Source organism: Chelonoidis abingdonii, chromosome 3, assembly GCF_003597395.2.
Source record: "Chelonoidis abingdonii isolate Lonesome George chromosome 3, CheloAbing_2.0, whole genome shotgun sequence".
NCBI classification, from domain to species: Eukaryota; Metazoa; Chordata; order Testudines; family Testudinidae; genus Chelonoidis; species Chelonoidis abingdonii.
In genome coordinates this window covers 94,978,706-95,001,159 of record NC_133771.1, presented here as the reverse complement: position 1 = coordinate 95,001,159, position 22,454 = coordinate 94,978,706, and the positions used below count along the sequence as shown (strand labels likewise).

General features: G+C 44.1%; 1 protein-coding gene across 1 annotated transcript in view; it reads left to right on the top strand.

Moving 5' to 3' along the window:
* FAM184A (family with sequence similarity 184 member A) overlaps positions 1-22,454 on the top strand; it is a 184,230-nt gene that overhangs the window by 74,139 nt on the left and 87,637 nt on the right. Inside the window, exons 3-5 of the mRNA XM_075063906.1 lie at positions 1,863-1,998; positions 16,486-16,667; positions 18,138-18,335. Of these exons, the coding sequence (XP_074920007.1) occupies positions 1,863-1,998; positions 16,486-16,667; positions 18,138-18,335 (516 nt within the window). The remainder of the gene's footprint in view (positions 1-1,862; positions 1,999-16,485; positions 16,668-18,137; positions 18,336-22,454) is intronic.

The window sequence follows — 22,454 nt, the reverse complement described above, 5'->3', positions numbered from 1 at the left end:
ATCTCTGTATGATGTACTGTTAATAGATATATGTAGGGTGGCTATGTATAGTTCCATCTACACCTTTACAACACATTATGCATTGGTCCATACTCTTTTACAGATACTGGTGCAGGGACGTCAGTATTATGGACAGCCATACCATCTGCATCCTTGCACCCACCTCCTGACTGACTACACCTTATTAATCTCTCACATGTTGAATACATATAGGGATCATCACTTGAAGAAGAAACAGAGGTTACTTACAAGTAACTGGAGGTTCTTTGGGATGTGTGGTCCTTTTCTGTATTCCACCACCAGCCCTCTGTCCTCTCATCTATGGATCATGACCGGGCTCACAGTAGAAGAAGGAACTGGAGAAACATCAGTCTGTACTTCCCATTATATCCTCGGTTCGGAGCATGAGGAGAACAACTGCAAATATGAGGACCAACGGACGCTGCTTACTAAAAATCTCCAAGCTCAAGTGCATGATATGCAGGTGTTCTCACGTGTGGAATACAAATAGAGACCTCATATTCCAAAGAACTTCCAGTCACAAGTGAATAACCTCCATTTAAGTAACTTGAGTTCTTTGAGATCTGTATCCCTAAGGGTGCTCCAATACCTGCTCTCCTTCCCCTCTGCGTTGGAGTGTCTAGCTGGACTTTCATTGTTGAGAAGGAACTGGAGTGGCAGCGGGTCTGCCCCTCCCCATCGTACACAGCACAAGTGTGTTTAGGGTGCAGTAATGGACCTGTGGATGCAGCTGATGAAAATCTCTGATCACAGGCACACATGCATGCTGATGTCGAGCACCCACAGTGGGTCACATCTTGAAGAATTCAAGTTATTGTGCAAGGTAAATTGCCTCTCCATATGGGACCATGCATTTAAAGACTATCATAATGCTTATGTACAAGTGGTCTGGATTAAGTTTGCACAGGCTGAATTCTGGCATTTCTTAACTTTTGAGTGCCTAATTTTGTGACTTTATTAATGTTTTAACAAAGGTTTTTTATATTTATTACGATTAGTGTATAAAATATTTATATACTTCCACATAGTTACCTGGTATTGGTAAAATGAATATATCTGAACAGTGTAGTATTTCATCTTGCCTAGTGCTATATGGCTATGTAATGAAAGATCCTCTCATAATGCATATGCATAAGGGGATAAGGTTATGGTTGTGATGGAAACCATAATTCATTTCTGTAATATACAGTTTCTATTTTAAGATTACATTAACATTGCTTTTTATTATTTCCACTGAAAATCTCTTTAGACAACATGTATATGTGGGTTTCTCCCCGCCCAAAAAGAAATTATTTTAGAAATCATTTTTTATGACTGTCAGCTAGCATGGCTTCAGCCTTGAAAAAGGGTAAATATACATTTTGTATGCATAATATGTAATGACTGATTAAATCACACTGATCTTATTTGATTGTGGATCTAAATGTGGATTACAGAGGCAATAATAAAAATTATAAAAAACTGTAATCATATGCCTATATGCCTATATATTTACATATGCCTAAATGAATCATATGCCTAAATGAATCATAAATCATTGCCTGTATATTTACATATATGTAATCATATGCCTATATCTTTACTATTTAATTAATCATTAAATTAATCATATGCCTATATGCCTATATATTTAATATTTGTTAAATTTGATACAGAGATCGAGTACACTTTATAGAAATAGGAAGCTTGCTTCATAACACTGTGTTAGTATGTGTGTTGTTTTGTGTATGAATAATAAGCCTTATAAACTGAAATGTCATCTGTATTTATACTTTAAATTTGTTAAATTTAACAGCATTATTATGTAGTGTTAATGAATATTACGTTGTATGTTTCCTTAGGTGCTTCAAAAACAGCTAGATGATGTCAAGGAGGAGGAGATATCATTGTTAAGCAAACACAAGGAGGTGGAAAGTGAGCTAGCAGCTGCTAGGGAACGCTTACAGCAGCAGGCCACAGATCTTGTACTCAAAGCCAGTATGTATGTCCATAACTTTGTATGTAAATGAACCTGAAATATTAATTCAGGATGATACTGTTTCAAATTATGCAGATCTAGAGTGTCTGTGAGGAGTTTTGCATTGTTCCTAAAAAGTTCTGAAAATCTTTTTCTTGTTTTTTTTTAAATTAAGTTATGTGTATTGTAGTTAGATTTATATTTGTTTTACAAGCCTTCATAGTATTTTTAAATATGTTTTGAAAGTAATTGACTTTTATTAAGTGGCCTAATTCTTGACAAAGGCAGTTTTTCATTAAAATGTCAGATCATGCTACCTTTTAGGAAAGTGTATTCTGGATTTGTTTGACAATAAAGACAGAAAGTCCCAAGAGGAGGTTCTTCAAGGCTAGGTACAAGCAGGGGAGGTATGTTTATACTTGTCACACAGTTTCAGGATAACTTCACCTATTTTCCCCCTCCTCCCCCCATGTCATGATCCATTCCAGGTATGTCCAATCAGGTCTCAGGTGTCCAACCATCACTTGTCTCTGATAGGGACCACTGTCCCACTCGTTTCCTTTCCAGGGGTTTTAAGGCTGCACAGCACCCTGCCCTAGTCTGTGATATCCCCAGCAAGCCAGTCTGCCTAACAGCTGGTGCCTGTGCCGTGCTTTCTCTGAGGTTTAAGAACAGAGTATTGCCAGCAATTACAAGTTACCACGCAGCTCTTTCTAAGCAAGCTCATTTATTCTTAAGGTAAAAGCATCACAGGGAAAACATAAGAACAATTAATAGATTTAAATACACACTAAACATGCAAGGAGATCCTCATCAGTCTTATGGGGCTGTAATAGCCCGAAGTCTTTCCAACCTTTCCACAAGGTTTGGGCCCCCCTTGGACAGAATATCTGGATTAGAAAGAAGGCCACGAGTCATTTTGAACCCAGTCTTATTATATCAAAAGCCCTTTCTGTGTCTGTTGGTCTCTGAAAAACTCAGTTTAAGTCAGTATATACATACCTCCCTTGGGGGTGGTACCTCTCTGATTCACCATACTCACCCCCTACTAGTTTTGGTTCCTGGAGGAGCTATGGTGACTCTTCCCCGCTGGAATTGCATACAATTATTGGTTCATAGTGATACATAAACATAGTATGGCATGGTCCGCAAAGATACTGCATTGGGTTGCAATATCTGTCACAATATCATTTGTGAAAATATTAATGAAATTATTGTGGAATTTTGAGAGTGGCCAGATGCAAATCCTGTTCTGCCTATAGTCATGTCTAGGTTATTTGGGCTTTCTAAGAATTGGCATGAACTTTGGGGCTCTCTTACAACATTTTTGATCTTGCTGAAAGCTGATTGGTGAGGAAATCTTAACTTCCAGCAGTGGTCATTGTCACCTTTGAGGACCTATATAGCAGAACTGAAAGCTGGGGATTTGACTTAAAATCTTGAGGAGAGCTGTTCCAAAGGATCCTCTGGCTTTCATCTTTCTTTATGGTGCCAGTATTGAGCTGGCCTCCCTCTCCTGGTATCTCTTTACCCACAATCTGATCAGTAGATTGGCTTTGAAGCTGAGAGCCAGAGTTTGAATCCAAGAAGTGTCTCATTGACACTCTTATTAAAGGAGAAAAGATTCTTTTAGGTAACACCCTTGAACAGACACTCTGAGATCTCAAGAATTAAAATAATACTGTATCATTGTTTAGGAAGCCTAGTTCATCCTATTCTTTCTCTGACTGTCACAAGGATTACTGTTGTTTCAAAGGTCCTCTTAAAAATATCGCCTTTCCTCGATAAAATATAGAGATATTACGGCCCTAGAGCATCCTGAAACAGACAAAAGCTGGTATATTCTACAAATATCTCAAAGTAAGATTTTGATGCCAGATGTACAATTACATGACAGATGTGGACAACGACATCTGAATGATGGGCTTCTCCATTTTCATTATCTCTGAGGAACATCATGAATGACCAGTGGGTATTGCTTCTTATTTCTTCAGAGCAGCAATTACCAAACACTTTCATAGCCTTGACTGTCTTCTGACTGCTCTAATCTGCTCCAGCTGGCAACACTTCTAGCTGAGGATAGCAGGAGCACAGCATCTTGTTGCCATTCTTCTTCCCCATTGTGTCCCCAAACTCCTTGTGCCCAGGGCTGTGCTGGCTTTGTGCCCACTGGGCTTCCTTGTGTGCTGGCAGAATCCTTTGCATTACTGTACTGATGCAAAGGGACCAGAATGGGACAAATTATCTGCTTCAGAGTTCTCAGCAGGTGAAACAGTGCTGTGCTGTGAACAAAGCTGGGTGCCAAAATTCTAAACTACCAAGTGATCTGAGTCAAAGGGCAATATAGGGAGCAGTCCATTAACTCTACATTCAGAAAACACTTTCAAGAACTTTAATTTGGTTTTATGAAACAAAATTCCCTTAATGAGTTTTAAGGACATGTATCAGTGTGATTGCCCTGAACATTTAATGTCTTCATATAGAATCTGCAGGGTTGATCATCGCTGTGGATTTAATGAACTCAGTAACATATTTAACTGTAGCTTTAGATACATTTAAACTCCAAAGGGTGTAGTGGGCATTCAAAGGCTTCTGTACATTCTTACTTATGAGATGTGCCAACAATATAGCTCTGACAGTGGATATTTCTTACAGCAAAGTCTGCCTGAGCGTAGCCGTGCACCTCTTGACTTTCCCCGTACTGTTCCTGACATTGAGGGTGAGGCTGTAAAAGTGGGTGTGGTGCTCCAGCCACCTCAGTTTCTTCCAACATCACTTGCAAATGGACCAGGAACTTCATCAGATCAGTCTGATATGGAATCATCGACTTTTAAGTCTCAGTGCCTTAGCTAGGTCTCAGTTAGTATAAGATTTAGCTTTTAAATTTAATTTCTTTTTAGTTCATTCCAGTGCTCCAACAGAGGTGTGCACAGCTGATGGCAGATCCAAAAGGGAAAAAGCCAGGATTTATGAGGTGTGCCTCTGGCCCTGTTTACAGCTTCAGACACCCATGTTTGGTGTCTGGCTTATTTGCGGAAAGGTCATGCTTCATCTTGTTATGCCATTTGCACCACTTTCACCCCAAGATCTCACAAGGAATGAAAAAAAACAGTTCCAAGTCTGTAGGATTCATGAGTACCGATAGGCCTACTTTATCCCCAGCTCCTTTGGGGACTTAAAAGCAGCATAAGATCCTGTCCAAGGCATTCTGCTACCAGAGTGAAATCTAAAATCACGGTACCAAAGAATCCACAGTCATCAGATTTGTTGGCGCAACAAAGCGGGCCCCTGCTGGTGTCAGCCTGTGTTAGCAGAACCACACCTCAGGAATGCAGTCCTTCGGATCTGTCATCTCCAGTCCCTAGCAAGGAAGCAACAGGCCCTCCAGGTATCTCTGTCTGTCTGTTAGCAGAGTCTGCACACTGGGACCCCTTGGATCTCATGCCCTCCGTTCCAAGACCATCTTCGGAACTCAGGCCAAAACCAAAGGTTCATGGTGATTATCAATCCCAAACAAAGCATCATACCTCAATTCCATGCGTGTGGCAGTTCCAAAAAATATTAGTGGAGGCACATCAGACTCCTCGACACCATCCACTTCCATTATTACAGTAGTGGTCCAAGTACATAATAAACCAGACCTGCAGAACCATACTCTTGGGGGGAATTAAAAGAAGAATTGAAGACTCTGATATCCTTACTCCCTTGTCTTCACTTGGAAAGAAAAGAAACACCCCTGCTCAGTTACAGATTTCCCCTAAGGTTTGGCTCCCTCCCCACATACACCTACTCCAGGGAACTGTCCCTCACCATTTTTTATATTGTACTTACCAAGGCCAGTACTGTCTCTAGTTTGAGCTATGTCAGATCCTCATTTGGATCCACAATCAGATAATGATGAAGGCTAAGATAGACCTGTTAATTTGCCACCTCCTCTCCTTCCTGAGGGATGGATCACACACACTAGAAAACATTATACTGACACCATATACAGATTATTTAGACAAAGGGAACACCTTTATGCTACATGGTATTGTGATAGTCTGACACTGAATACTAAAAAGAATATTAGTTGGTTAGATGACCTTACTGGTTTTCACCTTCCTTACTTTCCTTTTGGTCCAATTCATCCAGCTCTGTCTACATCTCCACTTTAAAGAGACCCTTCTCCCATGTTCGTCCCTGAGATGTTAGAATATGAAACAGGAGGTTCCACTGAATTCCAGGATGCCAACATGGAACCAGACAATCAAATATCTCCTGATGATAATATTTGTGTGTGTGTTGGGGTGGGGGAGGGAATCTCCTCATCTCCTTAATCAGAAGATGCTATTCATTTCCATGAAATGCTAGAAAGAACAGGTACAACACTGAAGATATCTTTCACAGTGAAAGAGACCTTTCATCCTGTATTCAGTATTTTGGGATCTTCTTCCATCAATAAAATCATTCTCCTATGTTGGAAGGTTTATTACAGCTGATCAAGAGAAAATAATCACATCCTGAATTGGGTCAAGCTATGTTTTAAAGAAGTGTTGGACAAGTGTTATCAACTACAGTATGAAGGGGTTTCACTTTTCCACACACATTCAGCTCTTAATTCACTGGTGGTTGATGTAGCTGTCCAAAGAAAAAAAGGAGGATAAGTAAACCCAACCCTGTCAGACAGAAAAGGGAAATAGCTTGACAACTTAGGCAGAAAGGTCTTCTCATCTGTTTCACTTGGCATTAGGTTTTCTAATTATCAAGTCAGAATGTCCATCTTCTCTCCAAGGTGGTACTGGTTCCTGGCCAGCTTTGCCAGATCCCTTCCTAGAGACCAGAAGAAGCTGGCAAAAGCCATGAAATCCACTCTCCCATGTTGGGAGGTTTATTCAGTGGCGGCTCTAGGTATTTTGCCACCCCGAGCATGGGAGGTCCACTGAAGCCGCAGAACCAGAAGACCCTCTGCAGGCATGCTGCCGAAGGCAACCTGCCTGCCACCCTCGCAGCGACCAGCAGAGCGCCCCCTGTGGCTTGTTGCCCCAGGCACGCGCTTGGCATGCTGGTGCCTGGAGCCGCCCTTGGGTTTATTGCAGATGTGCTCATTTGACTTCTGTGATGCAGAAGCCTGGGCAACAACTTCAGCAATAACATGAAGGTGATATTCATGGCTGAGATCATCTGGACTTGTATGAGAGATGAGAACATGTGTGGAAAACCTTCCATTCTGGGAGATGGTCTGTTAAGTTCAGGAATGGATGAAATCCTAGAAAAGTTGGAGGGTACTAAGATCCACAACTTCTATCAAGAGGTCTACCAGCCATCCAGAAGAAGGTTTGATGTTCCTGCCTTTAAATATCATAAACCACAATATTCGTCTTCCCCATTATCCTAGTCCAGGCAAAGATGGCAGTTCAAGCAACCATCATCTTAGCAACAGCTACAGAGGAGAAAAAATTTTAAATTTCGTACAAAGGGTAAATAAACAGCTTCCTTGTCTTTCACAGTAGGGCTTAGAGGTCATGTTTGCCGAGACACCCAAGAGCATCAGATCAACCTTCATCCAACCACCTCGTTCCCCACTTTTGGAAAAAAAGACTTTCCCACTTCTTCAACATCTGGCATGCTTTCACAACGGACAGTTGGATCCGGAAATTATATAGAAAATTTATTCTATTCAGTTCAACACAATACCTCCCACGAGTCCTCTTGTCCCTTCTCTCTTCAGGGACCTTTTTGTGAGAATCTGTTAGGAACAGAAATCCAGTCTCTAATGTAAGCAAGGAGCCATGCAGAAGAATTCAAGGGAATTCCATGGAAAGGGTTTCTAGTCCAGATACTTTCTGATCCCAAAGAAAGATGGAGACCTTCTGCCTACTTTAAACCTGTGAAAATTCAATTAATTAATCAGGGAGTTCAAATTCTTTGTGTTGACCCTAGCATCAATTATCTCCTCCGTCTCCACCCAAGATTGGCTTGGATCTCTCAGTTTTTAAGTGTATTTTAGAATTATCAGACCTTCACATTACAAATACCTTCATTTCATCATACGAGAGGACCGCTTCCACTACAGAGTCCTCCTTTTTCTCTTCTCAGGTGCACGTGAGTAGTCACAAAGTGTCTGTCTGCAGCAGCAGCACATCTAAGGTGACAGGCCAGCCACATTTACTTCTATGCATAGTCAATCCAGTTTATTGGGGAATTCTGGATTCTTGAAAAACCATAATCTTCCATCCAGAAGGAGGATTTATGAAAACTTTGATGGCAGCAAAGACTCCACAAGAAGCCCTTTCAGTCAAGTATCAGCCTCAAGATGAGAAATGGCTAGAAAAGAATTATCTTCCAAATTTGGACAGCATGTTCTCCAAACTGACAGTTTAGAAAGAGGTACCATCGTTGTTCGGTTGGTTGATTCAGCATCACAGTGTTTTGAAGGAGTAACATTCAGCCCCCCATCTTTGTCGACTATGATTACCTCAAACATTTCATACTTGGGATGGGGAGCTCCCTTGTACTACCTGACTGTCCATGGCTATCAGAACCACTGGGAAGGGACTCTGCAAATGCTAAAATTAAGAGCATTCCATTTGATTTCAAATCCTTTCTCCTCATCTGCAAGGTAAACTCATCCATGTAGCAAGAGACACAGCAGCAGTGTTCTGTGTGAGCAAACAAGGGGCCCACTCCAGCCAACTGTGTAGAGAGAGAATGGCACTGTTGAACTGGTGCATCCAGCACCATGTCTACCATATAGCCCTACATCTCCTGGGTAAAGTCAACAGTCTCGCAGACCAGTTGAGCTGAGACAGAAGTGAACAGTACAAATGGTCACAAAATCTTAGTAGTAAATGAGATATTCTGTCTTTGGAGCTATTCAGATATAGACTTATTTGCAAGCAGATACAATTCATAATGCCCAAGGTTTTGTTCAAGAACTGGAGTAAAAATTCAATCCATATCACATGCATTTCTGCTTGACTGAGAAATAGGTCTCCTTTATACCTTTCCCCCATTTATTCTCTCTCAAAGAGTCATAAGAAAAATAAGACGGACAAAACAAGAATAACCTTGATTGCCGCAACACAGGTGAGACAACCAGTGTTTCCAGATCTTCTTCATCTGTTCAGAGGGAACTATTGGTCTCTTCCACTAATCACAGATCTACTGACCCAACAGAACAGATGGATTTACCAGCTGGGCCCCGCTCTCTGCACTTGACAGCATGGACCATAGGATTGTGACAAACCTAGAAAAGTCCCCATTTCTTGAACTTTCTTGTGTCTGGATAAATTCCAGAAAACAGTCAACTCTCAGATGCTATGATTTCAAATGGAAAAGCTTTTTAATCTGGGCCAACACTAACAACATGGATTCAGAAACATATTCTGAGTACTCCGTACTTGAATACCTCCTTCATTTAAAGTGATTAGAACTCTTTCTACATCATTCTTGAAAGTCCACTTAGCAGCCCTTACTGCACACCATGCATTTATTGATAGTAAGACTAAATTCACACATAACACAGCCAAGAGGTTCATGAAAGGAATAGTAAACATTTTCCTCCAGTAAAGAGGTAACTCTGACATGGGAGCTTAACCTGGTACTTACTCCATTCATGAAACTCCCGTTGAGCCAGTGGGGTTACTTAATTCTCCTTTCAGTCAGAACAGCCTTCATTATAGCAAGCACATCTGCTAGAACTGTAAGCAAGTTACAGATCCTCATGGCTGACCCACCATTCACTGTCTTTTACAGGGAAAAAGTCCCCCATCTGCATCCTAAATTCCCTCTCAAAGTTAAAGTAGACTTTAATCTGACTCAGATCAATAACTTATCAGTATGCTTTTCTACACTCCATTCTCATTCGGATGAGGCAAAACTTCATTCCTTAACTGCCAAGAAGTCACCAAAAGTTTTTATTCTTCTTTGAGTGCTTGCTCATATCGATTCCAATTAGGTGTGTGCACGCCGCGTGCACATTCGTCAGAAGATTTTTACCCTAGCACTCGATGGGTCGGCTGGGTCACCCCCTGGAGTGGTGCCGTTATGGCGCCGGATATATACCCCTGCTGACCCAATGGCCCTTCAGTTCCTTCTTACCGCCCGTGATGGTCGTTGGAACTGTGGAGCGCGGCTTTTCTGATCTCCACTTCCCTAGCTTACTCATTGTTCTTTACTGTTAATTGTGTTTATAGTTCGAGTTTTACAGTTGTAGTTAGTGTTAGTTGTTGTGTATATGTATAGTTAGTGCATTTAGTTGAGCGGGGATCAGGGATTAGCCCCTTTCCTCCACCCCGGTGCTGGGCTCATGCCCAGGTCACCGGAATTCAAACCGTGCTCAGCCTGCCAAAAGCCAGTGCCAATAGGGAATCCCCACGACTCCTGCCTCAAGTGTCTAGGGGAATCCCACCTTCCTGAAAAGTGTTGCATCTGTAAGTCATTTAAACTGAGGACGAAGAAGGAGCGGGACTTTCGACTGAAACAGCTCCTCATGGAGGGTGGCATTTAGCCCTGCAACGTCGGTATCGAGCGCTCGACCTCCATCTGTGAGGAGCGCTCCTTCGGCTCCGGACCGCTCTGGTACCTCGAAGGAGCCACGGCACCAACCCTCACTGGCACGGATGTCTGCTCGGCACTGCTCCCTGTCCCCGTGGCCCAGGAAGCAATACAGTGCTCCGGCTGCTTCAGCACCACTTGCACCACAGAAGGAGCACCCATCAATGACGGACCACCCGGCACTGTCATCTGCTGCAGCACCGTTGATTCCGGTCCCGCAGGGGCCGTTGAATCCGGTGCCCGAAAGCTCCCTGGCTCACGCCGTGGTCAAGCTCGCTCTCCTATACACGCTGGAGACCTTCTCCACGACGTGGGAGTTGATCGCGATGACGGAGACCGCGCTGTCTCAACCACTGGCACCACCTGTGTGGGTCATCCAATGTATTGGCAAGCCTGCCTTGCTGAGGCCGCCCTCCGTGGGAGCCGCCGAGAGACGTCGTTCAAAATCTCGGTCCTGCCGATGATCTCGGTCCCACCGACAATCCCGGTCCCAACGCGGCTCGCAGTCCCGGCACCGGTCTCCATCGTGGTACCGGTCGCACTCGCGGCACCGCTCGGCCTCTCGTTCACCTGCCAGATACTCACAGTACTGATCCGACTCCCGGCACCGTTCACGGCACCGCGCATCTCGCAGCCGCTCCAGGCAAAGGGACTCAAGATCCCGGTCGACCTTCTGGCACCGCTTTGGTCGTAGGTCCCGGTCTCCCTCGCGGTACCGTTACAGCTCCCGGTACCGCTCCCTGGTACCGTCCCGGGAAAGACCAACCCGAGACATGGCTCCCTCTCAGGGTCTATTAGCACCGCTTTGGCCGTTGAGACACATCTTAGTGTTATCGTAGGCTGGTAGCATTTCCTATCCACAGGATTGTGACTCGGATGTCCCCAGCCATATGTTTCCTGAGAGCCAGAGCCACGAGCAAGGACCCTATCAGTGGTCTTTCTGGACACCATGGGCATACCACCAAGCCCAAGGTGTTCCCTCAGTTGCACCACAGTCTGCCCCGTTACAACACCGGGCACCAGAGGCAACCGTAAGCCCCCTCCCCATGGGTACAGATGAGGCTTTGGTACCACTTGCAGACACCCAGGTCCCACCGGAGTCTGACTCCTCTCCTCAAGAACAGGAGCCCCCACAGGACCCTTTGTCCCTGGCCTCTCCTCTTCCTCCTTGCCAGACAAGGCTGTGGCAGGAACATCCTCCTCCGGCCCTCCCCCAATTGACCTAAGGGCACATCGAGACCTCTTGAGATGGGTGGCGCAGAATATGAATCTGCAAGTGGAGGAGGTCCCTGAAATAGAGGACCCTGTAGTGGACATCCTATCTGCTGACGCACTTACTAGAGTAGCCCTGCCATTTATCCACACAATTCAAGCAAACGCGGACAGCATTTGGCAATCCCCAGCCTCAATCCCCCTCACAGCCAGGGGAGTAGAGAGAAAATATATGGTACCCTCCAAGGGGTACGAGTATCTCTACATACATCTACCTTCTTGCTCGCTGGTAGTTCAATTGGTAAACAAGAGGGAGCGTCATGGTCAGCAAGCTCCTGCTCCCAGGGAGGCTAGGCGCACGGACCTCCTAAGCTGCAAAATATATTCAGCTGGGGGCCTTCAACTTAGGGTGGCAAACCAGCAAGCCCTCCTAAGAAGGTATAAATATAACATGTGGACGACTTTGGGGTAGTTTACGGAGCGTCTTCCCCAGGAGTCCTGCCAGGAATTTAGACCCTACTTGAAGAGGGTAAGAAGGCGGCAAGAACCTCCCTCGAAGCTTCTCTGGACGCAGCCAGGACTCTGGTGTCAGGAGTGATGATGAGGCATATCTCCTGGCTCCAGGTATCAGGCCTTCCACCTGAATTACAACAAACTATTCAGGACTTGCCCTTTGAAGGCCAGGGGCTCTTCTCAGACAAGACTGATCCCAGATTACAAAGTCTGAAGGACAGTCATGTAATAATGCACTCACTGGGGATGCACACACCAGTGACCCAATGCAGGACCTTCCGGCCCCAGCCTCACCGTGCTTACCCCAGCCTAGGCCACGACAGGACTTCAGCAGAAGGCGTGACCGAGGGAATCGACGGAGGCAGTCTGGCCCCCAAACAGGGCAAAATCAGGCCCTCCCTCCCCCAAACCACTGGCAGGGCCCAAACAGAACTTTTGATGGGACACCCGAGGACGGCCCACCAGTTGTTTTACCGGATCCTTCTCCTCCCTTTTACAACCACCTCTCCCATTTCCTCCTCACCTAACTTCGGATCGTTGGGTCCTGCGCACAGTGGAGTTGGGATACCACCTTCTGTTTGTTTCAACCCCACCTTCTCACCCTCCCTTCTCATCCCTCTTCAGGGACCCCTCTCACGAGCAATTCCTCTTACAAGAGGTCCACTCGCTCCTAACCATTGGAGCCATAGAGGAGGTACCAAAAGACCTGAGGGGCAAGGGGTTTTATTTCCGATACTTCCTAATCCCCAAGGCAAAGGGAGGTCTACAACTGATCCTAGACCTGCAAGGACTCAACAAATTCATGATAAAGTTGAAGTTCCGCATGGTATCCCTGGGGACCATTATTCTGTCTTTGGATCCCGGAGACTGGTACACCTCCCTCGATATGAAGGATGCGTATTTCCACGTCGCGATTTACCCACCACACAGACGGTACCTCCGTTTTGTGGTCAACCATCAACATTTTCAGTTCACGGTCCTTCCATTTGACCTTTCTACGGCTCCGCGAGTATTCACAAAATGCATGGCCATAGTCGCCGCCTCCCTCTGGCGTCGTCAGGTGCACGTTTACCCATATCTCGACAATTGGCTCATTCGAGGGACCTCCGAGTCACAAGTGAGACATCACCTATACATCGTCAAAGACCTCTTCAGGAGTCTAGGCCTCATGATCAACAAGAGAAATCGACTCTGATACCAACGCAGAGAAGAGACTTCGTCGGGGTGATTCTGAGCTCCACTCTGGCCAGAGCCTGCCTGCCGCAGCCTCGTTTTCAGGCGATGGCTACAATTATTCAAGGCCTCCAAACCTTCCCGACAACATCGGCTCACGCTTGTCTCAGCCTACTCGGTCACATGGCCACCTGCACCTTCGTGACCAAACACGCCAGGCTACGCCTCCATTTCAAACCTGGCTTGCCTCAGTATAGTGGCCGGGCCGGGACAGCCTGGACTCGATACTCACTGTTCCCCCGAATGTTTTAGGCTCTCTAACCTGGTGGCTGACTCCCACCTTAGTTTGTGCAGGGATGCCATTCCACCCCCGCAACCTTCGATGGCCCTAACTACAGTTGCGTCATCTCTGGGTTGGGGTGCCCACCTCCAGGGCCTCCGCACTCAAGGTCTCTGGTCAGCTCAAGAACTAACCGTACACATCAATGTGCGGGAGCTGAGGGCAGTTCGTCTAGTGTGCCAGGTGTTTCGAGAGCATCTCCAAGGCCGTTGTGTATCAGTGTTCACGGACAACACAATGGCCATGTTTTGCATAAACAAGCAGGGTGGCGCACGCTCCTCCCTCCTTTGTCAGGAAGCCATTCAGCTCTGGGACTTTTGCATAGCCTACTCACTCGATCTGGTAGCATCCTTTCTCCCAGGAAATCAGAACACTCTGGCAGATCACCTCAGCAGATCCTTCCTGTCTCACAAGTGGTCAGTTCGTCTGGACGTCATCTATTCTGTTTTCCGGAAGTGGGGTTTTCCCCACATAGACCTCTTCACCTCTCACGAGAACAGGAAATGCCATGTGTTCTGCTCCTTCCAGGTGCGCTCCCCGGGTTCCCTCTCAGACGCATTCCTGATACCGTGGACCAACCGTCTACTCTACACCTTTCCACCATTCTCGCTGGTCCACAGGGTCCTTCTCAAGCTCTGTAGGGACAGCGCCCACCTGATCATGATCGCTCCAGCGTGGCCGAGGCAGCACTGGTACACCATGTTGTTCGACCTCTCAGTGGCAGACCCAATTTCCCTACCACTCTGGCCGGATCTCATAACTCAGGACTTCGGCAGACTTCACCATCCAGACCTACAGTCTCTTCACCTCACAGCATGGTTGCTGCGTGGTTTAGCCGGCCCGAGTTACATTGCTCTGTCTCAGTCCCACAGGTACTCTTGGGCAGTAGGAAGCCTTTCACTAAGTTGACATATCTGGCCAAGTGGAAGCATTTCTCCTGCTGATGCACTCAATGTAACACTGTCCTCACGCAGGTACCAGTTCCTACTGTCCTGCACTACCTCTGGTCCCTGAAAGAACATGGCCTAGCGGTCTCTCCATAAAAGTGCATCTGGCAGCCATCTCCGCCTCCCACCCAGGGGAGGACGGGCGATCAGTCTTCTCTCACCCCATGGTTTCGAGGTTCCTCAAGGGCTTGGAACATTTGTACCTGCAGGTTAGACACCCTACTCCTACCTGGGACCTCAATCTGGTTCTAGCCAAGCTTATGGGTCCTCCTTTTGAACGCTAGCCACCTGCTCACTGCTGTACCTCTCCTGGAAGACGGACTTCCTCGTCGCTATTACTTCGGCAAGGCGAGTATCCGAGCTTCGGGCCCTGACAGCGGACCCCCCGTATATGGTGTTTCATAAGGACAAGGTACAGCGGCGACCACACCCCGCCTTCCTCCCTAAGGTGGTATCTGCCTTTCATGTCAATCAAGACATCTTCCTTCCAGTCTTCTTCCCGAAGCCGTACTCATCGTGTCGGGAACAACAGCTGCACTCCCTAGACGTCTGCAGGGCTCTCGCCTTTTATATCGAAAAAACAAAACCCTTTCAAAAGTCGCCTCAGCTCCTTGTAGCAGTGGCAGACCAGATGAAGGGCCTGCTGGTTTCCTCCCAGCGAATTTCATCTTGGGTGACGTCTTGCATTCGTGCCTGCTTTGATTTGGCTCGCGTTCCGGCTAGCCACCCCACTGCCCATTCTACTCGGGCTCAAGCTTCATCTGCTGCCTTCCTGGCCTATGTTTCCATCCAGGAAATATGTTAGGCAGCTACCTGATCATCGATTCACACCTTTGTCTCACATTACGCATTGGTTCAACAGTCCAGAGATGATGCAGCTTTTGGCTCAGCAGTTTTGCATTCTGCAACATCTCACTCCGACCCCACTGCCTAGATAAGGCTTGGGAATCACCTAATTGGAATCGATATGAGCAAGCACTCGAAGAAGAAAAGACGGTTACTCACCTTTGTAAATGTTGTTCTTCGAGATGTGTTGCTCATATCCATTCCAAACCCGCCCTCCTTCCCCTCTGTCGGAGTAGCCGGCAACAAGGAACTGAAGGGCCATTGGGTCGGCAGGGGTATATGTCTGGCGCCATAATGGTGCCACTGCAGGGGGCGACGCAGCCAATCCACCGAGTGTTGCTAGGGTAAAAATCTTCCAACGAACGTGCACGCGGCACGTGCACACCTAATTGGAATGGATATGAGCAACACATCTCGAAGAACAACAGTTACAAAGGTGAGTAACTGTCTTTTTTATTTGGGGATGCTAATAATAAAGGAAACATAATTACATCACAACATTTGTCTAAATGGGTTAAGTTTTGTACACAGAAAAGCTGTTTTGTATAGTGGAAAGCTACAAACAAAGCTCTGCCCCAATTCCAAGGGAAAATATGGTTTCCATGTATAGAGACATGAAGAGCTACAACCTGGAGCTCTATTCGTACTTTCACAAAGCATTACTCACTAAATCTAGCATCCCGGTCAGATGTTCAGTTTGGTAATGCAGTACTACAATCATTATTCAATTAGGACTCTGCACCTCAACTTACAGAGATTGTGGTACTGCTTATCTAAGGAGGGAGGGGGCATGAGAGCACTGCTGCAGGAAGGTTCCACTGTCAGAGCTGCATCACTGGATATCACTTGGGCGGGAATGTGCAAAGTCCATTTGTAAGAATTTGGGTTATAGGTGAATAATCTTTATCTGATTTTAAATGGTTGTTTTCTTTTTGTAGGTCACATTGGAATTCTTCAAGCTACACAGATGACACAGGAAGTTACAATAAGAGATTTAGAATCAGAAAAATCTAGATTAAAAGAGAAACTGTCTCAGATGGAAGAGGAAAGAAATCTATTGCAGAGCAAAACACAAAGTCTGGATGAAAGACAAAGGCAGCAGATTCTGGCAATGGAAAAGGTAAAAACAAACAAACCACAGTTCTTACTATTTTAGATCAGCAAAACAGAAGCCTTAGAATTCTAACGGGAAATATTAATGAAGTCTGAAATATCTTAACTCCTTTAAAAGTCTGGAGTGTCTGACTGTATGGAGCAGCGATAGCACATTACACTGCCCTGTGGGACACATATGGTACTGCCAACTTTTCAAGTTACTAATGTAGATCATGTGCATTGCATAGTTGAAGGTGATAGTTTCAGCTGAGATTATGACAGAGAGGAGGTAGGTGCAATGTTATCCAAACTGATTTCTGGCATCTGTTGTGCTGCTTGATTCTTGAAGCAGATTGCCAATAATCTTCCTATGTGTCTCATCTCCCAGAGTGCCCCCGTGAGGTGGGAATGGGGCTGAGGTCAAGGAAAAATTGAAAATCAGTAAGCTTTGAGAATGTACATTCAGGTACCCAATAGGCCCATGACAGGGCAAATATAGCAAACTAAAACTTGAGCTATTGTATAATGATTCTTTAATTGTTTCTTTCTGTTCCCACCAGTTAAGATCATGATGATGATATAGATTACATATAAAGTAATAGCAATATACAAAAACCTGTAGGAGAACACTTCAACCTTCCTGGCCACACAATAGCACATGTAAAGTAGCCATCTTACAGCAAAAAAATTTAAGGACTAGACTTCAAAGAGAAACTGCTGAGCTTCAGTTCATCTGCAAATTTGACACCATCAGCTCAGGATTAAACAAAGACTGTGAATGGCTTGCCAACTACAGAACCAGTTTCTCCTCCCTTGGTTTTCACACCTCAACTGCTAGAACAGGGCCTCATCCTCCCTGATTGAACTAACCTCATTATCTCTAGCTTGCTTGCATATATATACCTGCCCCTGAAAATTTCCACCACATGCATCTGACGAAGTGGGTATTCACCCACGAAAGCTCATGCTCCAAAACATCTGTTAGTCTATAAGGTGCCACAGGATTCTTTGCTGGTTTAAACTATGTTACGTTGTTTGAACAACCTTCTTTCTGACTTTTGTCCTGAGAGGGCATCATAATAAGGAATTTCCTCCTTGCCTCACTACACACCAGCACTAGTTCAAAACTGAAATAAGAAAGAAAAAGAACTGATATCCAAAAACATGTTTGTAGCTCAGAGAATAATGAATTGGAAATTGCCTCTAGATCTGAAATTTCTGCTTTTTTTTTTACATGATTAAATAGAGCAAAAAAAGAGACAATTGATTTAAACTTCTTATACTTAGTCTATAATTGAAACACCTTCTTCAGGATAGTTTAAAGATCTAGTTTAAGGGTATTTATTCTATGCTACATATATATGAAGTATAATTGTTTTTGAGTATTTGTGTAAAACTTCACTAGTTTTTCCTTTTTTACCTTTTTCCCCTTACTGAGATAGACAAGTACTTAAGAATAGATGATTTGCAATTTTTTGTTGTCTGGCTTTTACAGAAGGTCAATGAAGCAAGGGAAACACAACGAGAGTATTATGAGAAAGAGCTGATAAAGCTGCAAACCAGATTGGAAGGGGAGGCTGCACAGTTAAATGAGGCTCATTCTAAGACCTTGGAAGAATTAGCATGGAAACATCACACTGCGATTGAGGCTGCACACAGCAATGCTACCAAGGAAAAGAAAAAGCTGCAACTGGTAAGTTATGACAAAAACAAGTAAGAAAGGGTGTTCCAACTAAGAAAAGGTGTTGAGCCAAACTATGAGAAAATGGATAGCATGTATTCATTCCCTTATTTCATTCTTTTATCCCTTATTCTCCTAAGAGGGCTTGACTCTGGTACATTTACATTTGTAAAGAATAACAAAGGGCATTATAGTGCTCTGGGGTCCTTTTATATACAACCATGCACACTGCAATTCCTAAATGAAACATGGACAAGTTGAGGGTGATAGAGCAGTCCTAGTTGTGTTAGCTAACTTGCTATTGATTTAAATACATGTATACAGCAAAGCCATCGTTGCACCTTTATAGTTATGAAAAATAGTATATTAAAGATTACTCTTCAAACTTTTGTAGAAAAGTGAACATACTTTTGACAAGATGCCGGAGCACTATGTGTTGCCCATTGAACACATGGTTAATCTCAGGATAGCTTCCCCCCGCCCTTGTACAGGTGCTTGGGGAAAGAACTATGGGCCTAATCCATAAATCAGTGAAGTCACTGAGAGTCTTTCCATAGCCTCAGTGAGATGTAGATCTAGCTGTTTATTAGTGGCTGCATGGCACACAGTGGAAAGAAAATGCTTTTGATAGAGCTCCAGATCTAGAGTTGTAGGACTGAGTTGAACTTCAAGCTAAAGAGTTTTTGCTGCTGCATTATTGCATTGTTAAAATATGTTTCTTTGTTGTTATGAACACTAATACTGAAGGAGAATAATTTCTGACTGAAACTGTTTTCCTTTTGTATTGAATATTTCCAATATTTTTCAGTGCCTACCTGTTCTGTATTGTATATGGATTTGGCCAATTAAAATATCTGTAGGCCTTATAGGTGGATTATTTTTGTAGATTTTCTCAGCTGTGCTTTGCTCCCATCTGCTTTCAGTGTTGTTTTATTGTACTTGCTTTGTTTGTTTATTTGTTGGTCTTATAAATTATTTTAGTTTTGATTTTGGAAGATGTGCAGAATATATGGGGGTTCTTAAAATATTTTCACCAAGTCATTATATTGGCTTATATTAGAAAAGACCTTTGCTTGTTAGAATGCAGTTGTTGACATGAGGAAGGTGGATTTGACTCTCTGGGAATAGAGAAATGAGACAAATGTTAATAAGCCATGGAGCCTTTCAGCTTTAGGTCAGCAATGGGAGTCCAACAAAGATAGGTTGTTACTGAAAACTGTAGACATCTAATGGTTTTTAGTGGCCTTTGCAAAATGAGAGAGTCAGGGTAGCTGAGGCAATATCTTTTATTGGACCAGCTTTTGTTGGTGAAAGGTACAAGCTTTCAAGCTTCATGGAGCTCTTTTTCTGGTCTGGGGAAGGTAACTACAGTGTCTAAGCAAAATACAAGTTGGGACAGATTATTAAGCATAAGGAATTGACACATGCTGTAGGACACTATTTAAAATGAAATGGGCAACTAGGGGTTAAAATTGTCATAATGAGTCATAAAAATAGTGTCTCTGAGTCCATAGTTTTTAGTGTCTAGCAGAGTTATGAATTTAAGTTCCTAGGCTTGCCTTTTGAAGGTGTTGAACAGGTTTCCTTGAAGATGAGGAAGGAGAGGTCAGATATGGAGTGATTGCTTTGTGAAAAGTGTACACCCATGGGTGATAGGGTGTTTTTGTCTTTTATTGTTTTCTGTGTGAATTCATTTGAGAGCATGGTAATTCCCTGGTTTCATCCACACAGTTACCACTGGGGCATTGATTCAACAGAGACACTGGTTGCATTACAACAATTTGTTACAGACCCTGCTGCCTGCAAACCCTTAATTGCCCACTTCATTTTAAGTAGTCTTCTATAGCATGTGTAAACTCCTTTGGCTTACCAGTCTAACCCAACTTGTATTTAGCTTAGATACTCTGGTTACCTTCCCTACAGTTGAAGAAGAACTCTATGAAGCTTGAAAGCTTGTACTTTTCACCAACAGAAGTTGGTCCATTCCTCACTTACCATTCCTCTCTCTCATATCATGGGACCAATTTGGCTACAGCAACACTACAAACAACTTTGGAAAATGAGTTATTGGTCCTGTGTCCATATCACAAATGTCCACCTTCATTGTGGGCTGATTTATTAGGGAACCTCAGTAGAGGATAGAGACTGAACTACTCCGTAGTAAATATTACCTGTCTCATGTCTAACGTGAGACAGGAAGTCCCTGCTGATGGCTTTGCAAAGATATACTGTGCTGTTGGAGGGATAGAGGAAGGAAGGCCCCAAGTATACTTTTGTGGAGAAAGTAGGAAGATAGTGTAAAGAAGTAAACGACAAGAGGAGGAAAAAGGACTGACAGTACGGTGAGGGGTGGCATATGTATTGAAAGGTTTATTTTTTATTGTAAATTGTATCTTTTAGTATGTTATCGGTAGAGCTGGTAGCACCTACATTTTATATCAACTGGCACCATTTTCAGTTGCTAATAACTTTGCCAAACTTCAGTCATTAAAGGGATGAAATTTTCCATGCTGGGTGTCTACCTCAGGCTGAATTTTTTTTTTTTTTTTTTTAAGTATCACGAAAACAATCAACCAATTCTGATAATCAGATTGGGAAAAAATGTATTGTATCCCATATTAAAAAAAGAGAAAAAAAAGTTAAAACTTTTTTCTTCATGCTTGAGGAAGAAAGGCTGGAAAATTGTCAGAGATGTTGCCCTAGTATCAGGGATGTGCCTTTTGTTATTCCAGTGAAAAGATGTCAAATTTCGACAAGTTATCATTTATATAAGAAAAATCACAATTGGCACATGTTCAGTAGAGACTAGCTAGGATTTTGCCACTAAGTTCTTCAGATACCATCTGCATGGAGCATGCTCCATCTCAGGAATGCTGGACTCCCTTTGCAATGGCTGCTGCTAGCTTCTGTGATCGATGTGGTGCTGGACATCAGAACAGAGAGAAGAAAGACAGTCTCCCCAGTGCTCTCAATAGCACTTCCTGCCCTCCCCACCCCACCTCCAAAGCAGCTTGGAATAGGAAAATCTGCATTAGATGCAGAGGGGACAAGAGCTGAGCTAGAATGACGGAGTAGGCTTGGGACAAGGAGCCAGGGGGATGGGGAGGAGGGGACTCAGACTAGCTGGGAAAAGGGATTGAGAGGCGAGGTGGGGATAGAGACTGAGACTGAGAGCCAAATGGGAGGAAAGACTGGGACTTGGAGAGGACACTGGAGTGGGAGACTGAAGCGGGCTGGACAATGAGATTATAAGAGTAGGAAGAAGAGAGGGGACTAGGACAAGATCAGGCTGGAGGTGTGGACAGAGGAAGAAGAGCCTTTGTCCACTAGACTGTATTCCCATCCAGAGCCTGGAATGAAACCCAGAATTCCTGAATCTTATCATTCCTCTGCTGTCAACAAATATCTGTGAAATCCACTGGCAAAATGTGCGTCTGACTTCCCTCTAGTGCCTGGTCAAAGTAAAGGATAACAGCCTACTTCTCCTCTGTTAGCTGAAGTGGTAGACATGTGCTGTGGACCTAAAGATTTCAATCCTACTGATGACCCATATAGGCTGTCAATATGATTCCACATAATGGAATTTTTTTTCAGTTTTTTGGGAACTAGGAATTACATCCACAAAACATATATTTTAAGAAAGTTAAGATTGCAAATTGAAGCACTCAAAAATTAGGAAATGCCTGAATTAAGACTTCCTATGCAACCTTAATTTGGCCCTCTTGTGCATTTTTATTGTGATACAATCTTCAATTACATAATCATATGCTCCTTTTTCCACAGAACCCCCACCTCATTTAGTATGCAGTATGGACCATTCTGAAAATGAATCAGGGTTGTATACTGACAGATACTTTTGTCCATTAGACTCTGCCTCATTTGTTGCAGAAGTTGGAAGGTGTGTAGTAACTGAGGCAGGGGACTGCAGGAAGAGAAAGGAGGGTCTCAAAGTTAAGGCAGTTGAATGCTGCTCTGGAGCATTAGATTCTATCCCTGCCTCTCTCACAGAGTTCCTATGTGATGCTGGGCAAGTCACTTAAACCAGATTTTTCACAGCTAGTCACTAATTCTGTGTCCCATAGTTTTTGATTGCCAGATTTGGGACCCTGGGGCCTAATTTGCAGAAGTGCT